The sequence below is a fragment of the Caenorhabditis remanei genome, chromosome I (assembly GCF_010183535.1).
Source record: "Caenorhabditis remanei strain PX506 chromosome I, whole genome shotgun sequence".
In the NCBI taxonomy this organism is placed as follows: Eukaryota; Metazoa; Nematoda; class Chromadorea; order Rhabditida; family Rhabditidae; genus Caenorhabditis; species Caenorhabditis remanei.
This window is the reverse complement of record NC_071328.1, coordinates 1,578,879-1,604,286: the sequence shown is the minus strand read 5'-3', so window position 1 is coordinate 1,604,286 and position 25,408 is coordinate 1,578,879. Positions and strand designations below refer to the sequence as shown.

Genomic DNA, 25,408 nt, shown 5'->3' with positions numbered 1-25,408 from the left:
ACATTTTTATTGTAAAAAAGTCTTTATTGGCCCAAAATTTTTCCTTGCCCACAAATAGTGTCTCCCACTTTCAAAAACGCGTCAAAGGCGCACCAGCTACTGTAATCTAGAAGGTTCTGGAAAAGTTTTTTAAGTGACCTTTGCCACATTTTTGTTTTTTTTTACTTCAATGACACGTAACTTACGCAACTTTCCCACGCGTTTTTAAAAATTCAATCTAAAAAATAAAATTTTGAAAATCGATTTTTCTTTTCCAGATGGTCCGATTAAAAGGAGTCATTCCCAGTGTTCTCACCTACTGTACTCTCGTCATATTCCTATACCTATTCGTGGTGAAACCACTTCTTCCGAAACTTCAAGACCACTTGGCGTCACCTGTGGTAGATCAAAAAGATTTGTTGGATGAGATGGATATCGATTGTGAGGTGAGATGACAACCGCGCTCTACCGAAACCGCGAGAAAATTGTGTGCGGCATTTCGGTGGAGCGCAGTTGTGTGCCGAGCTAATTTTAAAAAAAATTGTAGTACGTAAAAAACGGGACTAAGCCACCGAATCTGCTGAAATTTATGGAAATGCGGAGTGTGGAAGATCAACTACTGTATTCCAAGGATAGGTAGGTAACAGTTTTTTAATTTTTGAACTGGAATTTTTTTTCTGAAAAATTTCCGTTTTTAAAGAAATAGATATTCCTTAAAAACCTTTAATCAGGCAGTCTTAAGAAGTTTTTCCCAAAAAAATCGGAAAATTTTCGAAAAAAAAAGTTTGAATTTTGATTCCTCAAAAGCTTTTAAGAGGAAGTCTTATGAAGTTTTTTTTTCCGAAAAAATCAAAAAAATTTTCAAACTTTTCTTTTTGAATTTTGTCTGTGAGTCTGTTTTTGAGCCCCAACAAAATTTTTTGTCAATTTTTTTTCTGAAAATTTTCCGTGTTTGTTTCAAATATAAATTTCTTAATAACCTTTAAAAAGCCAGTCTTAGAAAGTTTTTTCCAACAAAATCTGAAAATTTTGAATTTTTTTTTTGAACTTTTCATTATTTTTCAGTATTTTAAGCCGACCCGTTGCAAATCTGTTTTTTCAGTCCCAACTAATTTTTTTTGTCATTTTATCAATTTTTCATCAATTTGTGAACATTTTTAATGATTGTTCAGAAGTTCTTCTAATTTTAAATCATTTGTCAAAAATTTGACTTTTTAGCGAAAAATTCGAAAAATTCGAAAAAATTTGAATTTTGAATTTTGGCGCCAATTTTATTTGAAACCTTCAAAAATGTGCCTTTAGAAGTTTTTACCCAAAAAAACCGGAAATTTTGCGAAATTTAAAAAAAAGTTGCTCATTACTGAGTTTTGGGCCGGCCCGTTGTAACTTGCAAGCCTGTTTTTAGTCCTACCAAAATTTTTTGGTCATTTTTAAAAAAAGACATTTCCAGATGCCAATCTCTCAAAACATTATACCGGTTCAACCCGAAATCCTTATCCCTCGAGGAATCCAACTTCCCCCTGGCTTACGGTATGCTAGTCTACAAGGATTTACCACAGGTACATATTAGTACGATGCTCCGATATTCCGCACCCAAAAATCCAAAAAAATTTTCTTACAGGTCCTATTCATGCTCTCCTCAATCTACCACCCACAAAACGAGTACTGTATGGCTGTTGGGGAAAATGCGCCGGAACTTTTTCAGCACCTCCTGAAAGAGTTGGCCACATGCTTTCCAAATGTGCATTTTATGGTAGGTCAAAAAATTTTTTTTGACCTACCATTAAATTTTTTCAGAAACGCCCTCCAATCAGTTGGGGAAGCCATGAGATCATAAACTCCGCGTACGAGTGTCTCCAATTCTTAAGTCACCTCAAAACCGACTGGAAATATTTTCAATATCTATCAGGTGTGGACGTGCCGCTGAAAACGAATCTGGAAATGGTTCGGATATTTAAAGCGATGAATGGGACGGCGAATGTGGAGGTGAAAAACTATCAGAGTGGCAGGTTACGAGGGAAAAATGTGAGTTTTGAGTTTTTGGGTTTCTTGGCCACGGTCATAAAAACGATTAAAAACACTCAAACATGCTTGAAAAACGCTTGAAAAAGCCTTAAAACCCTTAAATGCTTTAAAAACGCTTAAAAACGCTTAAAAGATCAGAAATGCTTGAAACCGCTTAAAACGCTGAAATGCTTCTTAAAAAACGCGTAAAACGCTTAAAAACTGCGAAAAACGCTGAGAAACGCTAAAAAAACGCTGAAATTCTTCAAAAAACCCTTAAAACCCTTAAATATTTTAAAAACGTTTAAAACGTTGAAGAACGCTTAAAACGCTGAAAAACGCCGGAAAACGCATAAATGTTTTAAAAACGCTTAAAAACACTTAAAAACACCTTTTTTTCACTTTTGTTCAAAAATTACCGTGAAAAATTATATCCCACATAACTCTCTTACTTTTCAACCAATTTTTGTGATTTATAGCTTAAAATTACCGCCTTGAAATTCTCTACATGCCCGGTTTACAAAATTTTGAGACTTTGGAAAATAAACGTTTTTCGAAAATTGTGATTTCTCAAAAACGACTTTACAGACGCTTAAAAGTAACCATAAACACATCACCGTACTCGTTACAAAAAACAAAAAATAATAGCACCACCGGGGAATCGAACCCCGGTCGCTAGATTACTGGTCAGACTCCTTACCAGGTAGACTAAATAGACGAGAAGCACGGGCGGAGGCGAGGGTGGTGATAGGGGTGCGCTTCCCCCGTCTCCACCGGCGACATCCTTATCACCACTCTCGCCACCGCGCCAGTTCTTCACCCATTTGGCGTACCCGGTAACGATTCTGCCCGCCAAAAATGCATCGAGGGTTCGTACCCCAAGTAGGTCAGTTCTTTTTTGCTTTTTTTGTAGAGTATTTTAGAGGGTTGAATTTCAATTTCAGCACACCGAATCCCCACTTCCACTATTCAAATCTTCATTGTCTGCTCTGATACCAAGGGAAGCGTCAAATGAGTTGGTGGGTCTATTAGGCGTTTTAAGACCCTTTAAAATTCGAGTTTTAGGCGTCCTCCCTGATGCCGCGCGAGCTCCTCGAATTCCTCGAGGACACTGGAATCGCTGACGAAGGATTCTGGGGCACACTTCTTGGGAACCGTAAGAAATTTGGTATCCCGGGAAGTCTCGATTTCCAAGAATGGATCGATTATCGAGAGAATCAGAGCTCCTCGTTGAAATGGCCAACCGATGGATGGCGATACTATATATCGAGAGATCAAGTGTGGACGAAATCCGCGTGCCGGAATTATATGACGTCTGGTTCTTGTGTGTTTGGAATTGGTGATGTTCCACGGCTACTGACGTCGAAGGCCCTGGTGGCACACAAGTTTTATTTGAAGTCCGAGCCGGAAGCCTATTTTTGTTTGTTGAAGGTCAGTCTTACTAGCAAAATAATCTCCTTAAAATTCTACACATTCTTATGGTTGACAACTTTTGGATAGCTCCGCTCACTTTTGAGATATCCGCCTTTAAAGATAGCATCCAAGAAGAAGCGCCAGTGAAAATCGGTCAACTTTGACATGTCCCCTTGGTGTCACTTTATGTCCCAAGTGTCCCAAATTTATATTTATCTTGTAGGTCAGATCTAGCTCTCCATTTTTATAGTTGACAACTTTTTAATAGCTCCGCCCACTTTTGAGATATGCGCCTTTAAAGATAGCACCCGAGAAAAAGAGCCAGTGAAAATTGGTCAACTTTGCAATGTCCCCTTGGTGTTACTTTCTGTGCCAAATGTTTAAAATTTATGTTTATCTTGTAGGTCAGATCTAGCTCTCCATTTTTATAGTTGACAACTTTTTGATAGCTACGCCCACTTTTGAGATGTGCGCCTTTAAAGTTGTCAGGCGCCGCCAGGAGGATGAGATAGGGAGAGAGACGCAGAGAAGCGAGAGTGCCTGTTTCTCTGCGTCTCTCCGTTTCTCTCTCTATTTTGTTTTGTTGTTTTGACTTGTTTATCCTTAGAGCGCATTTCCTTAAGATTTTTCCAAATTTCAAGTTTTTTCAAATTAAGAAAAAACGAATTTCAGTCAAAATATGACAAACTTCTACAAAATGTTTATACCATTACGTAGATCAAATACCTATATCCATTTTTATAGGTGATAACTTTTTGATAGCTCCGCCCACTTTTGAGATATGCTCCTTTAAAGATAGCCAACTTTCAAAGGGCGGCGTCAAGAAGCCGGCATCTTTAAAGGCGCATATCTCAAAAATGGGCGGAGCTATCAAAAAATTGTCAACTACAAACATAGAGATCACACCTTAGTCTTAAACATATCAAAAATTCAAAAAACTGGTACTGAAATTGATAGCGCGACGGAATCTCAAAGTTGGACAATTTTCTACAAAAATTTTTTTTTGCATTTTTAAAGGAAGCTCAATTTCCAGGAAATCCGTCACCGCTCTTCAAACCCTGATCCCAAGTTCAGCGCCTCCATGTACTCTGAACTACCGCAAGTGGAATTGTCTCGTGGTTTCAATATGTCTCAATTAACACATCAAAATTGGATTCTATGATCTTTTTTTTATTTGCAACGGGTTCTCGGTCTACTTGATCTTTTTCTTATCTTGTTTCTTTTTTTTGTTGATTTTTTTGTCTTCTTTTTTTCTATGTCAGGGACTTAATAATAATGCATTTCTATTGGTAAACACGTGTTTTTTTTTCGTTCTTTGGGTTTAGATACGTTCAAAGACTAATAGGGTGATTTCTTGATAATTCATTAGTATCTGATTGACTTCATGACGATAACAAAATTTCGGCGGGAATCGAGGTATAGTTGATTGGAGGTGGCCTAGAAGCCGAGAGATAGGCCACCAGATATTCAAACATCAGTTGCAAAATAATAAAGTGTCCAATAGACAATCACCAGAAATCTCGAATTTTGAAACACCAAAATCTCCAAACACGGTTTCCTGTCTTGCAAGAGATCAGAAAGATGTTTTAACACAAAAACAAAAAATACAAAAAAGCATCTTCCGTTGCGGGGAATCGAACCCCGGCCTTATGGGTGAGAGCCATAAATCCTAACCACTAGACCACAACGGAGCGGTGAGAGAGGAGACACCACGGGGCAATGATATTACGGCGGGAAACGAGGGAGACGGGAGGCGAGGGAGCGATTGCCGAGGAGAGATTAGACATGGGTGTAGTGAGGGGGGAGAGAATTTTTTGGGAACTTTTTTAAAAAGAAAATTAGATTCTTTTACAATAAAAAATAAAAAGAGTTTAAAGTTTATCTACGTCTATAGGTTAGTGCTGTTATTGTTTTCCCCCCGGAATGTTGCAAGTATTTTCGGTGTATATTCCTGTATTCACCGAGTTTAAGTCATGTGATGGCGCCTGCATCGCATTACCAGTTTGAAATTTGGAATTTCATGGAAAAAGTGATAAGTATATGTAAGTGTATAACTATTCGCCCTCCGTGATTTGAAAGTCAATGAGAGAGATGGTCAACATGTTATGTTGTTGATGTTTTCAAGTAATTGGTTTCATCATAATCATATATGGAATTAACAAGGGAAAAATGTAAAATCAGAGAGAAATTCAAAATTGGGAGAAAAACTTTGAAAAAAAAAAGGAAAAAATTGAAACTTTTTTGAATTTTTGAAAATTTTCGAAATTCCGTAAATTTCTCATTTTTAGTCCAATTTCTATGATTTTTACCTTAAAACGCAGAATTTTCCACATTTTCAACAAATAATAAAATGTTTCAGTTTTGTGATGATTTCTAGGTTAAAAAAAAACGAAAATACTCAAGTTTTACAATAAAAACAACAAAAGATTTGAGAAAAATTCGAAAAATTAGGTAAAACTTTGAAATGTTAGTGAAAATATACTATAATATAAGAAAAATTCGAAAAATTCGAAGAAAAAAACTTTTCAGCTCACCATTTTTAATTTCAAAAATCACTTCACCACAGAGCGTGCCGCCGCCAAAAACCCCTCGCACGTATACCGCCTGGTGTGCCACCTCTCTCGTGTCCACCGTGGTGTCACGGTTAGCGCTTTTGCTCCACGCGCAAAGGGTCGCGGGTTCCCCCCCCGAAACTTTTTTCTTTTTGTTTTCTTTTTTTAATTATTTCTTCACTAGTACTTGTTCACGTGTTGTCTATCCCTCTCCCCCTATCTTCAAAAGATCATCTCTGCCTCCCCCCCTCTCTCTCGCAGTCCTCCAACCATCTGATACAGAGAGAAGACAACATAGAAGACGTCGAGGCAGAATCGAGGCATGTCGGCGACAGATCCAACCTGTTCTCTCCGCTCTCTCCATCCTCCGTACTATCTCACCGCCCTCCCCCAATTCGCAGTATAAATAGAGGGGTACCAGCGGCCAGAATTCTGTAGAGACTCACTCCCTCAGCCTAAATTTTTGATACCTGAAAAATGTTGCTCACCGGCTCAGTGCTCCGTGGACTCATCGCTACCATCTACCTTATCACCCTCTCCACATCGGCCACCCTTACTTTGATCTACTACTCCGAACCCGTCATATTCGCTTTTGTCATCACCGCCGTCTGCCTGTTGGTCCTTACCTACCCGATACTCTGCTTATTTGCAGTATCCAGACAGTATGACTTGGAGATTCGCGGGCTTTGCAGTGGTGGATTCCAGTGGATTCCAAATTCCCAATTTTTGGCGGGAAATCAGAAGATAAAAGTGTTGGAGGAGAAGCCGACGAAACTCGACGAAGCTTTTATATATGCTTATATGTAACAGTTTTTTTTTCAATTCTCCCAATTTGTTTGTACATTTCGATCCCCCCTACTTGACACAGGTTGCTGATTTGATTGCTTTAAAGAGAGATCAAAATAAATTTTTTTTAAAAAGTTTTGTTATAATACTGATAAGAACGGAACCGGTTTGATATAAGGAACACAAAGTAGATCAAACGAATACGGTGTGACCAAACTAACAAGGAACTGTCAAATCATCAAAACTTCCTTGTTGAGAACTTGTTTTTTGAAAATGTCGATTTTTTCGAAAATGTAATTGGCGCTGAAAACGGACCTGGGAATGGAGCGGATATTGATGGCGAATGTGGAGGTGAAGAGCTATCAGAGTGGCAGGTTACGAGGAAATAATGTGAGTTTTTGGGTTTCTAGGCCACGGCCATAAAATAACGCTTAAAAACGCTTTTTCACTTCTGTTAAAAACATGTGATTCAACAATTATATTCCTCATAACTTTCTTACTTCTCACCCAATTTTTGTGCTTTATTGCTTAAAATAACCGCCTTGAAATTCTCCACATTCTCCGGTTCAAAAATTTTTAACAAAGTTTTTCGAAAATTTCGATTACTCAAAAATGACTTTACAGACACTTTAAAGTAATTACTAACAGATCACCTTACTCCTTACAAAAAGTAAAAAATAATAGCACCACTTGGGATTCGAACCCCGGTCGCTAGATTACTGGTCAGACCGCTTACCAGGTAGACTAAACGCGCGCCGGGCGACGCGCACCCCTCAAGGCTGTGATGAAGCTTCCTATTCTACCTTCGACGCCGTTCCCAAGGCAACATAGCCTTGGGGTTGGTAGCCTAGACTATAGATCAAGCGACCAGGGTTCGATTCCACATAGGGTCAAACTTTTTTTTGCTTCCTTTTCTGGTATAGAACATGTGATAGATAATACGAGGAACTGTTTTAATCCGCAACTTCCGCGTTTTGTATCTCAGAAAACCCTTGTTTAGTTTTGCAAGACCTTCTTCCTTTGACAGAAATCAAGAATAGGGAATCGCAAACACTGTGAAACCGAAAAATAAGAAAATAAGCCGCTTGGCACGGTGCCAAGGCCATTGAATTCCAAATGAGACGGGTTAAGCGTTTTTCCATGACATTCAACGTGTTCGACTGGAATATAGTTTCGTAATCGTATTTTATTTCAGTATTCTATTTCAGAGATGACACATGACACAGGTCTCGGGGGGAATAGAGTTGTTACAAGAATATACCGAACTGATGCGATGTGTGCTGTTGTTGGATAAACAATAATAATAGTTTCGTAACTGTAGACGTAGATACACTTTAAACTCTTAAAATAATCTAATTTTCAAAAAAAAAGTTCCAAATTAAAAAATGCTCTCCCCCCTCACTACACCCATGTCTAATCTCTCCTCGGCAATCGCTCCCTCGCCTCTCGTCTCCCTCGTTTCCCGCCGTAATATCATTGCCCCGTGGAGTTTCCTCTCTCACCACTCCGTTGTGGTCTAGTGGTTAGGATTTATGGCTCTCACCCATAAGGCCGGGGTTCGATTCCCCGCAACGGAAGATGCTTTTTTGTCTTTTTTGTTTTTGTGTTAAAAGATCTTTCTGATCTCTTGGACACCTTGTTTGGACATTTTTTTCTTGGTGTTTCAAAATTTGAGAGATTAATGGAAAGATCATCGAGATTTCTGATGATTGTCTAGGTGATACTTTGTTATTTTGTAACTGGTGTTTGAATATCTATCTGGTGGCCTAGAACTTCTTCCAGTCGGATTCTAGGCCATCTCCACTCAGCTATACTGCAGTGCATGAAGTCAGTCTTTGAAAAAATCAAATACTAAAGAACTATCAAGAAATCACACGTTTTTCGTTGAAAATGTGATAAAGACACCACGAGACAATTCTATTTGCGGTTGTTCAGAGTACATTGAAATCGGGATCAGAATTTTTGGGAACCCTGACGAATTTTGTAAAAATAAGAAAGAAATGTTATAGAACACCCCTGTAGCTCCATTTTTGTAGTTGACAACTTTTTGATAGCGGTTTCAGGTGTTGAGATATGCGCCTTTAAAGACAGGTGTCACAGAGGCTAACGCAAAACGTTTATATCTCAAAAGTGTGCAGTGCTATCAAAAAGTTGTCACCTGCAAAAATGTAGCCCTAGACGTGATCTACAAGAAAAATATAAATTTGTACTAAAATCCTTTAATTCGGCGACATGGCGCGCTTTTAAACTTTTGGTATTTTTTGAAAGAAAATTTTGAGCTGCAAAAATTCAAAGCAGTATTTCGTTGTTTCAAAGTTATTTTTGTGCATTTAATATATATCGGTTGTGTAGATCAAATCTAGATCTTCATTTTTGTAGTTGGCAACTTTTTGATAGCTCCGCCCACTTTTGAGATATGCGCCTTTAAAGATAGCGTTTTGAGAATGGGCGAAAGAGTGTCCGAAAAGAGGAGGGTGTCTAGCTTCTCTGCGTCACCCCCCCCCCCCCCCCTCCCTTTTCTAGGTACCAATTTTTAAAGGCGCATATCTCAAAAGCGTGAATAGCTATCAAAAAGTTGTCAACTACAAGAATGTAGCTCTATGTTCAATCTTTGAGAAAAATATAAATTTGGGACAGCTGGGGACAAAAATTACACCAAGGGGACATATCAAATCTGACCAATTTCACTGGCTCTTTTTTTCGGATGCTATCTTTAAAGACGTATATCTCAAAAGCGTGCAGAGATATCAAAAAGTTGTCAACTACAAAAATGAAGATCTATGTTTGATCTACAAGGAAAATCAAGTTTCATTAAGAGTCACAACATGAGTTTTCTGGGATCCCTCTTCCTCGTATCCTTCTCATCGAGTATATCGCCAATAATCTGCTCCATATAATCCTCTAACGTAACGATGCCCATCACACGATAATTCTCTCCAGGCCTCTCTTTAAGGTCAGTGGGTATTTGCTCTCCGTTGACCATTTTAATTTCGTCTATTGGTTTTTTCAATTCCTTGTCACAAAGCTCCGCCTCCTCCTCCGACGACGACGTGGAAGAGGACAAGGACTGGGTGGATTCCTCTTCCATCTCCACGGCAGTTTCTAGGCCATCATCGATTGCGGTCTTCAGGTTTTGATCTACACTGTCCTCCTTCGCTTCTTGCTTTTTTTCCACCTCATCCCCCAAAAATTTAACGACTATCGCCATCGGGCAGCCTTGTTGAAGTTCAGACATGAATCGCTCCACTGGCGTACTATTCAACACGTAACAATGCTGGAAGAGGGAAAATTAGGTCATGCGCAAAAAGTTAGGCCACCTACTTTTTTACGTCTTTCTAAAACTCCTAGTAAGGTGCCGGCTGTCAAATCGGTGTCGATTCCTCGAGCACCGTCATCCATAAGCAGCATTACGTCGGTCACGTGGAGCACGCCGAGGATCTGAAAATGTGTAAGAACCTTGTAGATCAAGCCCAGAGCTTCATTTTTGTAGTTGACAACTTTTGGATAGATCCGCCCACTTTTGAGATATGCGGTTTTGAAGATAGCGTCCTAAGGGTAGAGAGCGTGCAGAGGTTTAAAGGCGCATATCTCAAAAGTGGGCGGAGCTATCAAAACGTTGTCAACTACAAAAATGAAGCTCTAGGATTGATCTACACAATTCATATATATTTGAAACACAAATATAATTTTGAAGCAACAAAATACTGCTTCGAAACTCAGCAATTTCCAAAAAATACACAAAGTTTAAAGGCGCGCCATGTCTCCAATATTGAATTTTATGGTACAAACTTATATTTTTCCTGTAGATCAAATCTAGATTTCAATTTTTGTAGTTGACTACTTTTTGATAGCTTCGCCCACGTTTGAGATACGCGTCTTTAAGGATTGGAAGGCGAGAGAGCTTCTTTCTCTCGCGCCGGTAAGTTGTAATCTTTAAAGGCGCATATCTAAAAAGGGGGCGGAGCTATCAAAAAGTTGTCAACTACAAAAATATAGCCCGTGTTTTGATCTACAAGGTCAATATAAATTCAAATAAATATTTTGTAATTGGTACTGCAATTCTTCCTACTTTTTCAAATGTTCTCTTACCCTATTACAATCATCCTTCGCGTGAACCGGCAATCTGGAGAATCCCTTATCGTATTGGTGGTTGAGGAAGGTGCTTGCCACCGGCTGATCCTCACTTATCATTTTCACCTTTTTGATCGCCGTCATCACTTCGTCGGCACGTTTCTTGGGTAGATTAAGCGCGTTTTTGATGACTTCCATCATCTGGAAGAATTTCGTAATCTCGCGGTGAGTAGACGGAAAACTCACAGTGAGATGTCGCAGCGTTTTTTGCAATCAACTCGCAGCGAGCTCGCAGCGATGACGCCATGAGTTCGCCGTGAGAAGTCATAAAACTCGCAGTGAGCTCGCTACCGAATCGCAGCGAAATTTTCACATTTTCAAAATTGAGCTCGCAGTGAGTAGACAGGAAACACGCCGTGAGCTCACTATCAACGTGGAAGTAACTTGCAGTGAGTAGACGGATAACTTGCGGTGAGCACTCAATAAGCTCGCAGTGTCATGACGCAGCGTTTTTGCAAGCAACTCGCAGTGAGTTACCAAGCAGCCTGCGTCTAACTAACTAACTAGGGAATGACTTACACATAGGTTGGAGATACACAACATGACCTATATCGCTGGAAAGCTGACGTTTTCCTGATTCCGAATCTGTATTCAGTTTTTGCAGTGGCCCTCCCAGTTTTGAGAAATTCGGCTCCAAAGTTAGGGTAAATTTTAGTGCTCAAACTCAAGTTGTCAACCCGCGTGTTGCCCTAACGCGTAAATTCATTCGGAGGATATTAAAATCAGCGGTTGAATGGTCGAAGGGGTTAGAGATGTGGTAGTAGGTGGACACTCTGTGGTTCGACTCCTTGCCTTTTTTCCTTCCTTTTTTCTTTTTTGTAATCCTCGTTTTTGGGTCCCATGGTCATTGCAATGTGTCAGAGTTCGGTTTTTGAAGCTTTTCGAGTCTATATTGACTTCCTGCGACGTTTTAAGAAGAAAAACAATTTTCAAAAAATTCAACTTTTCTGTGACCAAGTCCATGGTGGGCAGTCGGAATATTTTTTTTGAAAAATTTTCGTCAAAAGTTAGAAAAACAATAGAAAATGCGTTTTGATAGTAGATTCCAACATGTTTACATGATAGAGATCTTCACTACGACTTTAACTTCGAATCACCGCATAAGAAGCAGAGTAATTGCTTCAAAAAGGTATATACCAGAGTAACAAGTAAACTTTGGAAAAAATAATTTTTATACCTTGCTATAACATTTTCTATTGTTTTTCTAACTTTTAACAAACATTTTTCAAAAAAAAATTTGCCCACTATGGACTTGGTCACAGAAAAGTTGAATTTTTTGAAAAATTTTTTTCTTCTTAAAACGTCGCAGGAAGTCAATATAGACTCGAAAAGCTTCAAAAACCGAACTCTGACACATTGCAATGACCATGGGACCCAAAAACGAGGATTACAAAAAAGAAAAAAGGAAGGAAAAAAGGCAAGGAGTCGAACCACAGAGTGTCCACCTACTACCACATCTCTAACCCCTTCGACCATTCAACCGCTGATTTTAATATCCTCCGAATGAATTTACGCGTTAGGGCAACACGCGGGTTGACAACTTGAGTTTGAGCACTAAAATTTACCCTAACTTTGGAGCCGAATTTCTCAAAACTGGGAGGGCCACTGCAAAAACTGAATACAGATTCGGAATCAGTAAAACGTCAGCTTTCCAGCGATATAGGTCATGTTGTGTGTCTCCAACCTATGTGTAAGTCATTCCCTAGTAAGTCGTTATGAGATTGAAAAAAGTTGCTGTGAGCTCGCAAGCGATCTCGCAATGAGAAGTGCCGTGAGCTCACTATTAACGCGCAAGTAACTCGCAGTGAGCACCCAATTTACTCGCAGTGAGCTCGCAACCAACTCGCAGCGAATTTTTCAACATTTCAAAATCAAGCTCGTAGTGAAAGCGCAGTGAGCTCGCAGTGAGCTCGCAGTGAGATGGCGCAGCGTTTTTGCAAGAAACTCGCGGTGAGCTTGCAAACATCTCGCAACGCGATGGCGCTATGAGTTCGCAGTGAGAAAGCACAAAACTCGCAGCGAAATTTTCAAAATTTGAAAACTTCATTGAGCTCGCCGCGAGCACACTCACCCCACGATCATCAGTGAATTTATCATCGAGCAACGCGTCCAAATGAACCGAATCGATCTGGATTGGAGAAGTGAGATCGGCTAGAAAATATCGATTAATTTTTCAACAATTTTTTTTTGATCTAACCATTCTCCTTGCCCAAAATATGGTCCAACAATTTGGAAAGTGGATAAGAAACCGGCAACGTGACGACCATCGCAAAAATCACAAAATATTGCATGCCGGAGGCGATTGTCAGCGCGTTTCTGGAAAATGTCAAATTTTTACGCCGCGGTGAGCTCGCAGCGAGTCAAACTCACTTTGTACAAATCAGCGATGGCAGAATTTCGGTGAAAATCAGGAGGAGACACGTCGCAGTGAGTTCCACATAACCGAATCCAGAAAATCCATAGAACTCACCAAAATAATTGGTTAGAAGAGTGATTGACACGTTGCAAAAGCAATTTCCAAAAATGATAGTCACCAGGACAAGGTTACTCTGACGCCGGAGTCGAAGCACGTCACCGGCGCGTTTTTGGTTGTGAAGGTTGCTATCGCTGCCTTGGATTAGCTAGAATTTTATGTAATATTATAGAAAAAGTCTTGATCTACATTTTTGTAGTTGACACTTTTTTGTGGGATCTCACCCTAGCGAGTTATGACGCTTTGACGCTCTAGTGAGCTTTGAGCGTAGACCGCACGTATCTTCTCAGAGTTTTGTGCTATCAAAAAGTGGTCAACTACAAAAATGTAGTCCTTGAGATGTTCTACAAAATAAACTTAAAATTTTCAATTTAATACTATATTCAACTTACGCTAGACACTTTCAAACTTGACCTACCTTCAAGTCATTGATACTAAACGACATAATCGCGAGATTCAACCCGGAAAACGTTGCGGACAGGATAAGACAAAGTGCAAGGAGTGGTATCATGAAGTACACCATTTGGTAGTCTGAAATACAAAGGAAGTGAGAGAGACGCAGAGAAGCAGACACTCTCGCCTGTCTGCGTCTCTCTCTCTCTTTAGTGGTACTGATTTTTTGAACGCTCGTAACTTGGCGGGGTGAAGAGCTATCAAAAAGTTGTCAGCTACAAAAATGTGTAGAATTTTATGATTTACATTTTTGTAGTTGACAACTTTTTTCTATCTTTTCACCCAACTGAGTTATGCGCCTTTAAAGATAGCCTATTTTAAAGGCGCGCGCGGGGAGAGAGGAGGAGACGCAGAGAAGCGAGACGCCCTCCTCTTTTCGCACACTCTCCATCTTTAAAGGCGCATATCTCGGCGGGGTGAAGAGCTATCAAAAAATTGTCAACTACAAAAATGTTCAGAATTTTATGATCTACATTTTTGTAGTTGACAACTTTTTTCTAGCTTTTCATCGAACCAACCTTTTCCCTCCGGAATCGTGACCATTTGCCCGAAAACGACACCACGTGGTTGAGTGCAGAAGAAAAAGTCGGTTCTCTTATCAGCCGATTGCATTTTTCCATCCTTATTATCCATCACGTAAGTCACCACTTTTTTCCATCCTCGTATTCTTTTGCTATCCGATTTCCGGCGCTTCAACTTGTACGCTAGAATCTGACAGGCGGCGTCATCAGCCAACCACGCGTATCTGATAAGATTGGCGTCTGCACCGAATACTTGGAACGAGGTGTCTTCTTTTAGGATGAGGGCGTCTCTGGAAATTTTTTCTATCTATTAAAAAAATCACTTTTTCATATTTTTGGAAATGAAAAACTGGGTTAGAAGCGTCTAAATTCAATGAAACTTATACCATTGTGATCCTTACAAAAAGCAAAAAATAATAACAAGGAGAAAAAATCGAACCCGTGGTCGTATTTTTACTGGTCAGACTTGTTACCAGGGACACCACGAGGGCGCGCCGGCGGCGCGGAACAGAGGGCGGTGATAAAGATGGTGGCGACCGCCTTTATCACCACTCTCTGTTCTGCGCCGCCGCCCTGCTCCCATAGCCTACCCGGTAACAACGCGGACCGCCAATCTTGCATCCGGGGTTCGATTTTTTCTCTATACTATTATTTTTTGTTTTTTGTAACGATCACAATGGTATAAATTTTTTTGAATTTAGACGGTCCTAACCCACTTTTCCAAATTTCTGGTACCTAAATTTTCAAATTTACTTACTTGGTAAACCCATCCAACGCGTACAGTTCAGTTGTCCCATTATCTTCACACGGTTGTGGTAGGGGTGGAGCCTTTGATGATAAAGATTGTGATAGTGTAATGATTATAAATATCTTAAATATTTTGAGCTGGGAGATCATTTTGTTATCTTTGAGAACTGAATTGTTATTTTTGTTTTTTTCTTTGTTTTCCAAGTGCGCCACGTAGTTGTGAATTTCAAAAGGAATTTCAAAAGAGTTCACGCTGAAAGAATTAATTTTATTTAAAAATTTAAAAATTTTACAAAAAAATTCAAAATTCAAAAATTCAAAAATAAATAAAACGTGATAATTCGTTTCTTCTGTGGTGCTCCTACTCGGCCTTCACTACTCTCCGCTTCTTTGGCTTATCATCAGAATCCAGAATTTGTCGGACTTCTTCATTGGATATCCTCATGCCATCAATATGATCTTCTGAAATTTGAAAAAAAATTAAATTATTTCACGAATCACGCGACAGTAGGAAAGAGTGACGTTATTTTTGTCTTGACCAAATCTAGATGATCGATCTCTTCGGGTATAAACAAAAACAGTTTGAAAAAGAACGGTTTTCGAAAGTTTTGGAGATGAAAAACTGGGTTAGGAGCGTCTAAATTCAAAACAATTTATACCATTATGATCGTTACAAAATGCAAAAAATAATAGAAGGCAGAAAAAATCGAACCCGGGTCGTATTTTTACTGGTCAGACTGGTTACCGGGTACACCACGAGGGTGGGCCGGCGGCGCGGAAGAGAGGGTGGTGATAAAGGTGGCGGCGGGTGGCTTTATCACCACCTTGAAGTCGGCGCCTCCGGCACGCCCTTGTGGTGTACCTGGTAAGGTGTCTGGCCGCCAATCTTGCATCCCGGGTTCGATTTTTTCTTCTTGCTATTCTTTTTTGCTTTTTGTAACGATCACAATGGTACCAATATTGTTGATTTTAAGCCACTCTAACAGTGTCAAAGCGTTATTATTATTATTTCTCCGGTCAAATTAGATATTTTTTGATTTCAATCATAAAAGCCAAAGCCATGCACATACCAGTGACCTCTTCAATGGTCGGACCATCTCCACCGCGTAACGCCGCCAACCATCTCCGTTGGAATGGGCGGATCAGAAGAGGGAGTAGAAGGACGATGGCTCCCCAAAGGCCGTTGAATAGAAGACGTCCGAAAGCGTCGCCGGTGTACTTGCTGATAGTTTCCGACCAAGTACGGGGACCATCGAATTTGCGGAGGTAGTCCTCGTGTTTTTCTCTGGAAATTTTTGAAAAAAACTTTTGGGAAAAACTTTTTTACTCCAAAAAAAAAATTCAGACTCACAACAATCTCGTGTGATCGTCTTTTGTTGCTTTCAACTCCTTTTCAATCTCTGCGATTCTCTTTTTATAATCGATTTCGTCCTCTCCATTCTCTTTCTTTTCATTCGCTAGCTTCATCATTTCCACCGCTTTCAGAAGGACTTCCTCGTGATTTTTCAGGTCGGCCAGGTTGTGGATAAACTTGTCTTCGAGTTCTTTTCTAAAAAAACTGAATACTTGTAATCTTCTTTTAGGATGAGGGATTCCTTTGAAAAGCACTTTTTGAAAACGAAAACTGGGTTAGGAGCGTCTAAATTCAAAAAAATTTATACCATTGTGATCGTTACAAAATGCAAAAAATTATAGCAACGAGAAAAAATCGAACCCCGGTCGTATTTTTACTGGCCAGTCTTCTTACCAGATACACCACGAGGGCGGACGGGCGGCGCGAAACAGAGGATGGTGATAAAGCCGGCCGCCGCCACCTTTATCACCACCTTGAGTATCGCGCCGGCGGCCAACCCTCGTGGTGTACCTGGTAAGAAGTCTGGCCAGTAAAAATACGACCACGGGTTCGATTTTTTCTTTTTGCTATTCTTTTTTGCTTTTTGTAACGATCACAATGGTATAAATATTGTTGATTTTAGGCCACTCTAACAGTGTCAATTCGAATCTTAAAACTTAAGATTCGATTTTTTTGTAGCTGCGGACATCCGGACACTTCACCGGACACACAGACAGACACTTACCTTCTGTGATGATCCTTCTCGAACTTGACATCTGGAGAGCACCCGGAGACATTTGTAGCCAAAAAACTGAATTTTTGAAAAAAAAAATTGATTTTCGATTCAGAAAACGTCAAAATTCAAATTTCTTACCTCAAAAAAATCAATAAATTCGTCGTTTTCATTCTTCTATGCAACGTCTCCTATCTGTCGATCTTCATCGGGAGGAGAAAGAAGACGTCGAGAGAGAGAAGAGGGTGGAGAGAAAAAGAGAAAGAAAAGGAATCCTGTTTTGATGTAATCTCGAGGGGAATGGGCGGGATGGTTTAGTTTATTATATGATACAATAATATAAGAATATACAAAAATTGTAATTGTAAGGCTGAAAATGATGAGGGAAATTTAGTTTTGCAAAAAAAAAGTATTAAGAGAGGATAGAGACCATTTCAAAAGGGAGGTGGGGAACAGAGTTGCATGGAATTCCGACGTCCGACTTCCGGATAAGAAATTTTACTTCCGACTTCCGACTTCCGGATAAGAAATTTTCACTTCCATGCAACTCTGGTGGGGAAGACACGAGAATAATGATGAGAGTAAAAATGTTACAATTAAAAAAAAAGGAACAAATTATGAGGGGTGAGATAATATTTAAGAGATTTTTTTTTGTAATTTCCAATTTTCTATCGAAATTGCGTACATTTTTTGATGATTATTTCAGAATTTCAAAAATTCAAAAAAAAATTTAGAATTTTGGCGCCAATTATCCAGGCATTGACAAGTATGATTTTTGGCTATTTTTGAGAGTTTTTTGGGGCGGAAAACACGAGTTTTGGGATATAAAAATGCGGTCGTTTTTTTCACTACAAAATTGATAATTTTCAGCCAACAATCGACCATTTTCAGCCGAAGATAGCTCATTTTCCGAAAAAAAAGACAATTTTCACCCAAAAACATGCGTTTTCAGCCAAAATTTGACTATTTTCAGCTAATAAGTGACCATCAATGAAAAGAGGCAAAAAAAAAACTATTATTGAAACCTTTTTCGGTCTGAAAATGGCATTTTCAGCTTATTTCTACCAAAAATACGAAAAATGACCGATTTTGAGCGTATTTTTAAGAATTTTCAATAATCGAGACCGTTTTCAGTCAAAATTTTGATTATTTCCGGAATAAATGTCAAAAATTATGGGTTTCAGCGTCAAATTCTCAAAAACTCGATCTTGAGTCGTTTTTCTTCGAAAATCTCAGCATTTTCAGCGAATTTGTCTGAAAACGGTCTCGAATATTGAAAATTCTAAAATTTGTGAGTTTTTGGCTCAAAATCGGCTCTCGGGTAAAAATAGGCTGAAAATGCCATTTTTAGACTAGAAAAGCGCTGAAATTATCAATTTTCTGTCCCAAAATCAGAAAATTTCCATTTTTGAAATGTTTTCGGTACGAAAATGACATTTCCAGCCGATTTTCATAAAAAAAGACCGATTTTGAGTTTTTTTTGGCGTTTTGAGACAAAATGTTGGCTGATTATCATTTAGAGTCATTTTCAGCATTTTAGACCATTCCTACTAAAAAAAATCGCTGAAATTCGCAATTTTCAGATCCAAAATTAGCAAAAATTCCCGCTTAAAAAGTGTAAATGAAAAAAATGAAAAAGTGTAAATAAATAAAATCAAATAAATTATTCACTGCGTCACAAAGAACTCGCTGAACAAATCTCCGTCATCCATATCCACTCCGATGGCGTCGTGAAGTGCCGCATCGGTGACGAACGCCTCCGGAATCGTGTGCGTCGCCATTTGATGAGCCAAGTGTTGCTGCACGTTCTCCGCCAATTTCTGTTCAATGGGCGACGGTTCGGGTACTGTAAGCAACATTTGAGGTGGCGGTTGGCAGAGACGATCCTGTTGGAGATGGGCGAGATCTTTGATCTCTTGACCAATGTGATCGAGTTGTTGTTGAACATTCATATGATTGATATCCATCATGTATTCTGGTAGAGGCTCCGTCACTGGTGGCTCGGATTCCTGAAAAAATGAATTAAATTTTTTTTTGGAAATTTACTAGCACGGCGCGCTTCTTACAACAGCGCTCTACCGAAACCAAAGATAATTGTATGCGAAATTGCGAGACGCAGAGAGAAAAAGAGACATTTTTCAAGGAAATTTCGGTGGAGCGCAGTTGTAAGAATTGAGCCGAGCAATTCAAATCACATTTTTCAAATATTGTCAAAAAGAGGCAAAAGAGATTTTTTCGTGTCGATTTACGAGACGAGGTTTATCTCGATTTCTACAGACTTGTCACGGGCCGGGCCGGGCCGAGACCAGAAAAAATCTCGGCCCGGCCCGGCCCGGCCCGCTCGGCTCGTTTTGAAACATTTTGAGTTTTTGAATTTTTTTTGGAATTTTTTGAAATTTTCTGAAAAATGTGAATATGTATGATAATTTAAGCATTTTTACTCTATTTTTTCTAAAAATTTCGAATAAAATTTCGTAAAAACGGGTTCCCATTTTTGAATCCGGGCAGACCGGGCCAAGAAAAATCTCGGCCCGGCCCGGCCCGGCCCGACCGGGCCGAAATCAGGAAAAATCTCGGCCCGGCCCGGGCCGGCCCGATTTTTGACAAGTCTGGATTTCTAGACTCGTAATTCCACAATTAGCCCCCCGTAAATCAAGAGGAATCTCGGCTCGTAAATCGACACAAGACACAGTAAATCTAAACGAATGTCGTAAATCGACATTACAATTACGCTCCGTGTGTAAATCTATATACTTTGCTTCACGTAAATCAACACTGCGTGATTTGAAAAAAAAACTCCGTAAATCGACATGAAACTATTGGGACTAGATTCACAATTCTTGCTTTTTTCAAACAGTGCAGCTGATTTACGTGAAGCGAAGTGTAGATTTACACGAGTAATGTCGATTTACGACATTCGTTCAGATTTACTGTGCTTTGTGTCGATTTACGAGACGAGCGTTATCTCGTTTTACAGAGTTCAAATGTCGATTTACGGGGGGAGCTAAGTGTGAAAGTATGGGCTAGAAGTCGATTTTTTCACCGGATTTTTCAGCAAAATAATCAACATTCTGTCTAAAAACGGTCTCGATTATTAAAAATTCTAAAATTCTAAAACTCACCGGTACTGGAACGAGAATCTCCTGTCTAATATCCTTCAAGAATCCAACGTCAATTCCGAAATTCGAGATACTAGTGACATCGTTGAGGAGTGAGAGGACGGTTTGATTCTGAAATTTAATATATTTTTTCAAATTTTCAGAAAGCAGAAGACGTGTGCGAGGATTCTGAATCTTCTCACGTACCCTATACTCTTCGTTTTCCATCATCAAATCGTCGATTTCATCTTTTTCTTGATTCAGATTCTTTATCGTCTTCGAGTGCTCGTCATCCGTCAATCCGTTCAGCTTTTTTTCGACGATCTGAAATTGGGGGACTAGTTTTTCCTATTTCTGGGTTTCTAGGCCATTCATATCGGAAATTTGAGAATTTGTTTCAAAATGTGTAGAAAAAAAGGAAATTCCAAAGATAATACTCAAAAAACCTCAAAAAAGCGAATTTCCAGCCCAAAAATGGTAAACTGCTGGCTGAACTTTTTTGTGTTTCTAGGCCACGGAAAGTTCTTCCATCCGTCCGCTTTCTTCAAACTTGTCAACCGGGCCGACACGGGCCGGCGCGTAACTCGCGTCAAAATGAATATTATGAGCTGAAAAATATACTAAAATGTAGATCTCGACGAGTTCTATGCCCGTGACCTACTACGGGCCGGATGGCTATTCGTTAATGTGCCGCGGGCCGTGAAAAGGCCGTGAAAAAGTGCGAAAAAACGCGAAAATGACCAAAAAAGCCATTCTAGTCCGGCCCGCGGTATATTAACGAATAGACATCCGGCCCGTAGTATGTCACGGACATAGAACTCGTCGAGATCTACATTTTCGTATATTTTTGAGCTCATAATATTCATTTTGACGCGAGTTACGAGCCGGCCCGTTTCGGCCCGTTGACAAGTATGAAAATGGTAAACTGCTGGCTGAACTTTTTGTGTTTCTAGGCCACGGAAAGTTCTTCCATCCGTCAGTTTTCTCAAATGTTCATCATTTTTACCTCCGCAAACTCTGGACAATTCTCCACAAAACTGCGCATCGAAACGGCGGCCGCCGCATTCGACTTCTCTCCGTAAACCCTCAAAAACATGTCAGTATCCGTTTTGGTCATAGTAGACCAAGTCGAGTCGTACATCGGTGCGAACGACGAGAACGGACCGTAATTCAGATAATTGACGGGCGCCTGTGAGAACAGACGGTGATCTGCCATCTGAATCATTCCGGTCGTTCCCTCTTCAAGTGGTCCGACAATGTCTCCGAGAGTCACTCGTCGTGGAGCACTGTTCTCTGACGACGTCATCTGATGATGAGGTCCCTTATCAGAATCCCCTGAATCCCCTCCAGCCACCACATTCAACACGACCGTCCCATTTTTCTCGGATAAAAACCCAAGTTTCGCCATTTTCTGCGACGCTGATTTCAAATCCGGCAATTTCGCGGAAAGGCGATCTCGAATCTTGGCATCCGCGCTCTGTAGACAATCCTCTGACGTCATTCCGTCTTTGAGAAACGCCTTGCGCCGATTTACGGGTTTATCGTGGGTTACGGTAGCTAGTGGACGAATTCCGACGAGTTCGAATGGGATCTTGTTGGCGGATGGGAGGGAATGGAAGAGGAATCGGAGATATTGCTCGCCGAAATAATAGGCGATGAGGTTGGAGAGACGTTTCGCGGCTAGATAGAATACGGTAGTCGGTTGGTTGTATTGGAGCGCGTTTGCCACAATTAGTTGAGCGTCTTCTTTCATCAGCGGGAGTGATGGGTAGAGTCCATCCTCGATTTTTTCGCTGAAAAATGGGAAATTTAGAATTTTAGCAGAGGGGCGCGTTTGCAATCAATCTATCATACAGATACGTTATGATAGTTTTACATGAAAATCCGTCAAAACTCTCATCGGAATTTTCTGAAGCGTTTTACAGTTGAAAAACGCTTCAGATAAGTTTACCGGACTCTAAAATACGAGATTTTCGTGACAACTGCACTCCACCGAAATTCCCTTGAAAACTGTCTCTTTTTCTCTGAGTTTCTCAATTTCGAACACTATTTTCTCGCGGTTTCGGTAGAGACCGGTTGTAAGTGGGGTGCCGTGCTAATAACACAGTCATCGAGATTTCTAGAGCGTTTTACCCGCGAAAAACGCATCAGATGAACAAATACTCCAGAAAGCCACGAAAAATACCGTAATTTGCAGTTTTGCGGACTGCAAAATACGAGATTTTCGTTCCTCGCTTCAAAACTGAGATACTGAGTAGAAAACTATACCAAAATGTAGATCACAATTTCTATATCGCTAACCGACCCCGGACCGGATAACGAATCGTTAATGTGCCGCGGACAGGACTAAAGTACAATATGGCTCGGTCCGCAGTAGGTCAGAGAAATGGAACTCGTTGTGATCTACATTTTCGTATATCTTTCAACGTAACATTGCGTTTAGCGAGTCAACGAGATCATTTATTGACTAAAAATGGAATTGCACTATCAACCGATTAGGTGATACAACATCTTGTCTTGCAAAAAGTATTTCAAACCGGTTTTTTTCTATTTCGGTGTCAAAATCAATCAGTTCTCCCTTTCTTTTATTATTTCTTTCGTTTTTTATCGATAAAAATCAATTTTTGTCACTGAAAGTCTGTGTCATACATCAGAACCGTTAGTAGACCGAGCTGTCTGCACCACGGCACATTAACGATTCGTTATCCGGTCCGGGGTAGGTTAGCGGTATAGAAATTGCTGTGATCTACATTTTGGTATAGTTTTCAACACAGTATCTCAGTTTTGAAGCGAGGCACGAAAATATCGTATTTTGCAGTCCGCAAAACTGAAAATTACGGTATTTTCGTGGCTTATCAATATGAGTCGTTTTTTACGGATAAAACGCTTCGAAAAATCCCGATTACTGTATTATTGTGTCTTGGTACGAAAATCCCGTATTTTGCAGTCTGGTAAACTGCAAATTACGGTCTTTTCGCGGCTTTTTTGCTTATTTGAAGCGTTTTTCACGGGTAAAACGCTTCGAAAAATCCCAATTCAGCTAATTCCAACAAAATTTTAAGCCTACTAACCTATTCATCTGCATATATCCTAATTATAGTGCTTTTGAGACAATTTTTGAGTTTTTTGAGATCAAAATGTGAAAAATTGACTCCGTCAGTTGATTCGTGACGATTTTTGGTCAGGAAAACGACAAAAATGTGGATTTTCAGCATTTTTAGCTAACAAATCGTCAAAAACAGCATTATTTTGTGTCTTGGCACAAAAATCCCGTATTTTGCAGTCCACAAAACTGCAAATTACGGTAGTTTCGTGGCTTTTTCGGTCATTTGAAGCGTTTTTCACGGGTAAAACGCTTCGAAAAATCCCATTTTCACCTAATTTTTCGCCTACTAACCGAATCGTCTGCATATCCATCGGCTTCGTAATAATCTGGCTATACCCCGGTGCCATTGCCTCTGTAACCGGAAACGAGAAATACTGATCGGGATCCTTCTCGACAAGTTTCCGAATGATATGATCCTGCATCAACTGAATCGGTGTATAACTCGAGAACGCCGGCGGCTTCCGTGGAGGGGGCGGAGTCGGTTCCTTCTCCACTTCCTCCACTTCCATCTCTGCTTCTCTCTCTTTTTCAGCCTCTCTCGCCGCTTTTCTCGCCAGTATCTTCTTCTTCTTCAAATGATAATCTGTGAGTGGAACTCTTTTCTTCTTTCCTTTCCCGGCTCCGGGAGTTTTTCCCCTTGAAGGCGTCGTCATCTCATCTCCAGAATCCTCAGATTCCACTTCTTCTTCGCTCTTCTCCTGATCACTCGTCTTGTATTCCTCCTCTTCTGGCTCCTCTTTTTTCACTCGTTTTGCGGCGCGAGCTGAGGAGCGAGGAGCCGAAGGAGTGGAGGATGAAGCCGCTGGCGTGTTGCCTCCGCCTGCAAATTTTGGAGGTGAAAATGTGGAAAAATTGTGGAAAAAACGAGTTTTTGACTGAAAAATGAGGGTTTTTTCCTAAAAACAAGGGGAAATCCATATTTTTGTCGTTTTGCTGATCAAAAAATCGTTAATTTTTCACATATTGCTCTAAGAACCGGCTGTGAAGTAAGGGGTGCTGAAAAATGAGGAGTTTTTGGCTGGAAAAATGGAGTTTTCGGGTGGAAAACCAAGTTTGTGGCTGGAAAATGGAGTTTTCGGGTGGAAAACCAAGTTTGTGGCTGGAAAATGGAGTTTTTCGCAGCAAAATAAGGGTTTTTGGCTGGAAAATGAGGGTTTTCGACTGAAAATGTGTAAAAGCCTCCTAATTATAGTGATTTTGAGACAATTTGCGAGGTTTTTGAGATCAAAATGTGAAAAATTGACGATTTTTGGTGAGGAAAACGATTAAAATGTGGGTTGTCATCGATTTTAGATGAAAAATCGTCTTTTGAGGCTTCTAACAAGAATTTTAGCGGTTTGAAGGGGAAAAAAAGCTGAAAAGTGAGTTTTTCAACGTTCTAGAGTCAAAATTGATAAATATTAGCAGTTTTTACAGAAAACCCCATCAAAATTGATATTTTCACCGGTAATAAACATATTTCAGTTAATTTTTCACTTTTTTTTCGGAAAAAATCGATTTTGGTCAATTTTCATCAAACTAACTCGGAATCTGCATTAAAACTACCGAAAAAAGCTCAAAAACATGCCATTTTTGTTTATTTTTTGCGAAAATCGACGATTTTGAACAGAAAACCAAAAAAATTTCGGGAAAATCAATTTACAAGAATTTGAACTGAAAATCGACGGATTTCGAGCGATTTTCGCCGGTTTTTAGCATGAAATTATCGAAAATTGCCTAAAAATGCAGTATTACCAATCAAAAATGACTTTAACTAGGTCAATTCAACCACAATTTTTTTTTTTGAAAAAAATCGATTTTTTTTTCACTTTTTGACCGGGTTTGGTCGATTTTTAGCCGAAATTTTCGATTTTAAATGCATTTTTCTATTAAAAACCGCTATTTCTATCGCAAAACCTCAATTTTCCTCAAAACTTACGAGCTCTTCTCGTCGGCGGTACTCCGACCATCGATCGTCTCGGCGGCTCGTCGTCTGGCATCGTTTTTCGAGTAGAATTTCACTAAAACATTGATTTTTTCTTGATTTATTCGTTTAAAACAGAAAAATTCAATAGAAAACGCGAAAAACCCCGTTAAAAT

At 39.8% G+C, this 25,408-nt stretch overlaps 5 protein-coding genes across 5 annotated transcripts; 2 read left to right on the top strand and 3 right to left on the bottom strand.

The window, feature by feature from the left end:
- Nucleotides 1-257: 257 nt before the first annotated feature.
- GCK72_000219 (uncharacterized protein) lies at nucleotides 258-4,558 on the top strand (the record flags this gene model as incomplete). The annotated part of the gene is made up of 8 exons (XM_053722343.1): nucleotides 258-425; nucleotides 527-615; nucleotides 1,430-1,538; nucleotides 1,601-1,732; nucleotides 1,777-2,004; nucleotides 2,928-3,002; nucleotides 3,049-3,414; nucleotides 4,430-4,558. The coding sequence occupies 8 exons, from the start codon at nucleotides 258-260 to the stop codon at nucleotides 4,556-4,558; spliced, it is 1,296 nt and encodes a 431-aa protein (XP_053590988.1).
- Nucleotides 4,559-6,425: 1,867 nt separating this feature from the next.
- GCK72_000218 (uncharacterized protein) lies at nucleotides 6,426-6,755 on the top strand (the record flags this gene model as incomplete). The annotated part of the gene is made up of 1 exon (XM_003092279.2): nucleotides 6,426-6,755. The coding sequence occupies one exon, from the start codon at nucleotides 6,426-6,428 to the stop codon at nucleotides 6,753-6,755; it is 330 nt and encodes a 109-aa protein (XP_003092327.2).
- Nucleotides 6,756-9,552: 2,797 nt separating this feature from the next.
- GCK72_000217 (uncharacterized protein) lies at nucleotides 9,553-15,209 on the bottom strand (the record flags this gene model as incomplete). Its single annotated transcript, XM_003092294.2, has 9 exons — nucleotides 9,553-10,008; nucleotides 10,056-10,172; nucleotides 10,824-11,006; nucleotides 12,937-13,016; nucleotides 13,063-13,181; nucleotides 13,236-13,486; nucleotides 13,757-13,869; nucleotides 14,310-14,602; nucleotides 15,070-15,209. The coding sequence occupies 9 exons, from the start codon at nucleotides 15,207-15,209 to the stop codon at nucleotides 9,553-9,555; spliced, it is 1,752 nt and encodes a 583-aa protein (XP_003092342.2).
- Nucleotides 15,210-15,420: 211 nt separating this feature from the next.
- Nucleotides 15,421-17,298, bottom strand: GCK72_000216 (uncharacterized protein; the record flags this gene model as incomplete). Its single annotated transcript, XM_003092292.2, has 5 exons — nucleotides 15,421-15,521; nucleotides 16,130-16,344; nucleotides 16,411-16,608; nucleotides 17,138-17,203; nucleotides 17,267-17,298. The coding sequence occupies 5 exons, from the start codon at nucleotides 17,296-17,298 to the stop codon at nucleotides 15,421-15,423; spliced, it is 612 nt and encodes a 203-aa protein (XP_003092340.2).
- A 1,494-nt stretch (nucleotides 17,299-18,792) lies between these two features.
- GCK72_000215 (uncharacterized protein) lies at nucleotides 18,793-25,308 on the bottom strand (the record flags this gene model as incomplete). The annotated part of the gene is made up of 6 exons (XM_003092281.2): nucleotides 18,793-19,134; nucleotides 20,248-20,355; nucleotides 20,431-20,547; nucleotides 21,230-22,016; nucleotides 23,621-24,149; nucleotides 25,248-25,308. 6 exons carry the CDS (start codon nucleotides 25,306-25,308, stop codon nucleotides 18,793-18,795), a joined length of 1,944 nt encoding a protein of 647 aa, XP_003092329.2.
- Between the last annotated feature and the right edge of the window lie 100 nt (nucleotides 25,309-25,408).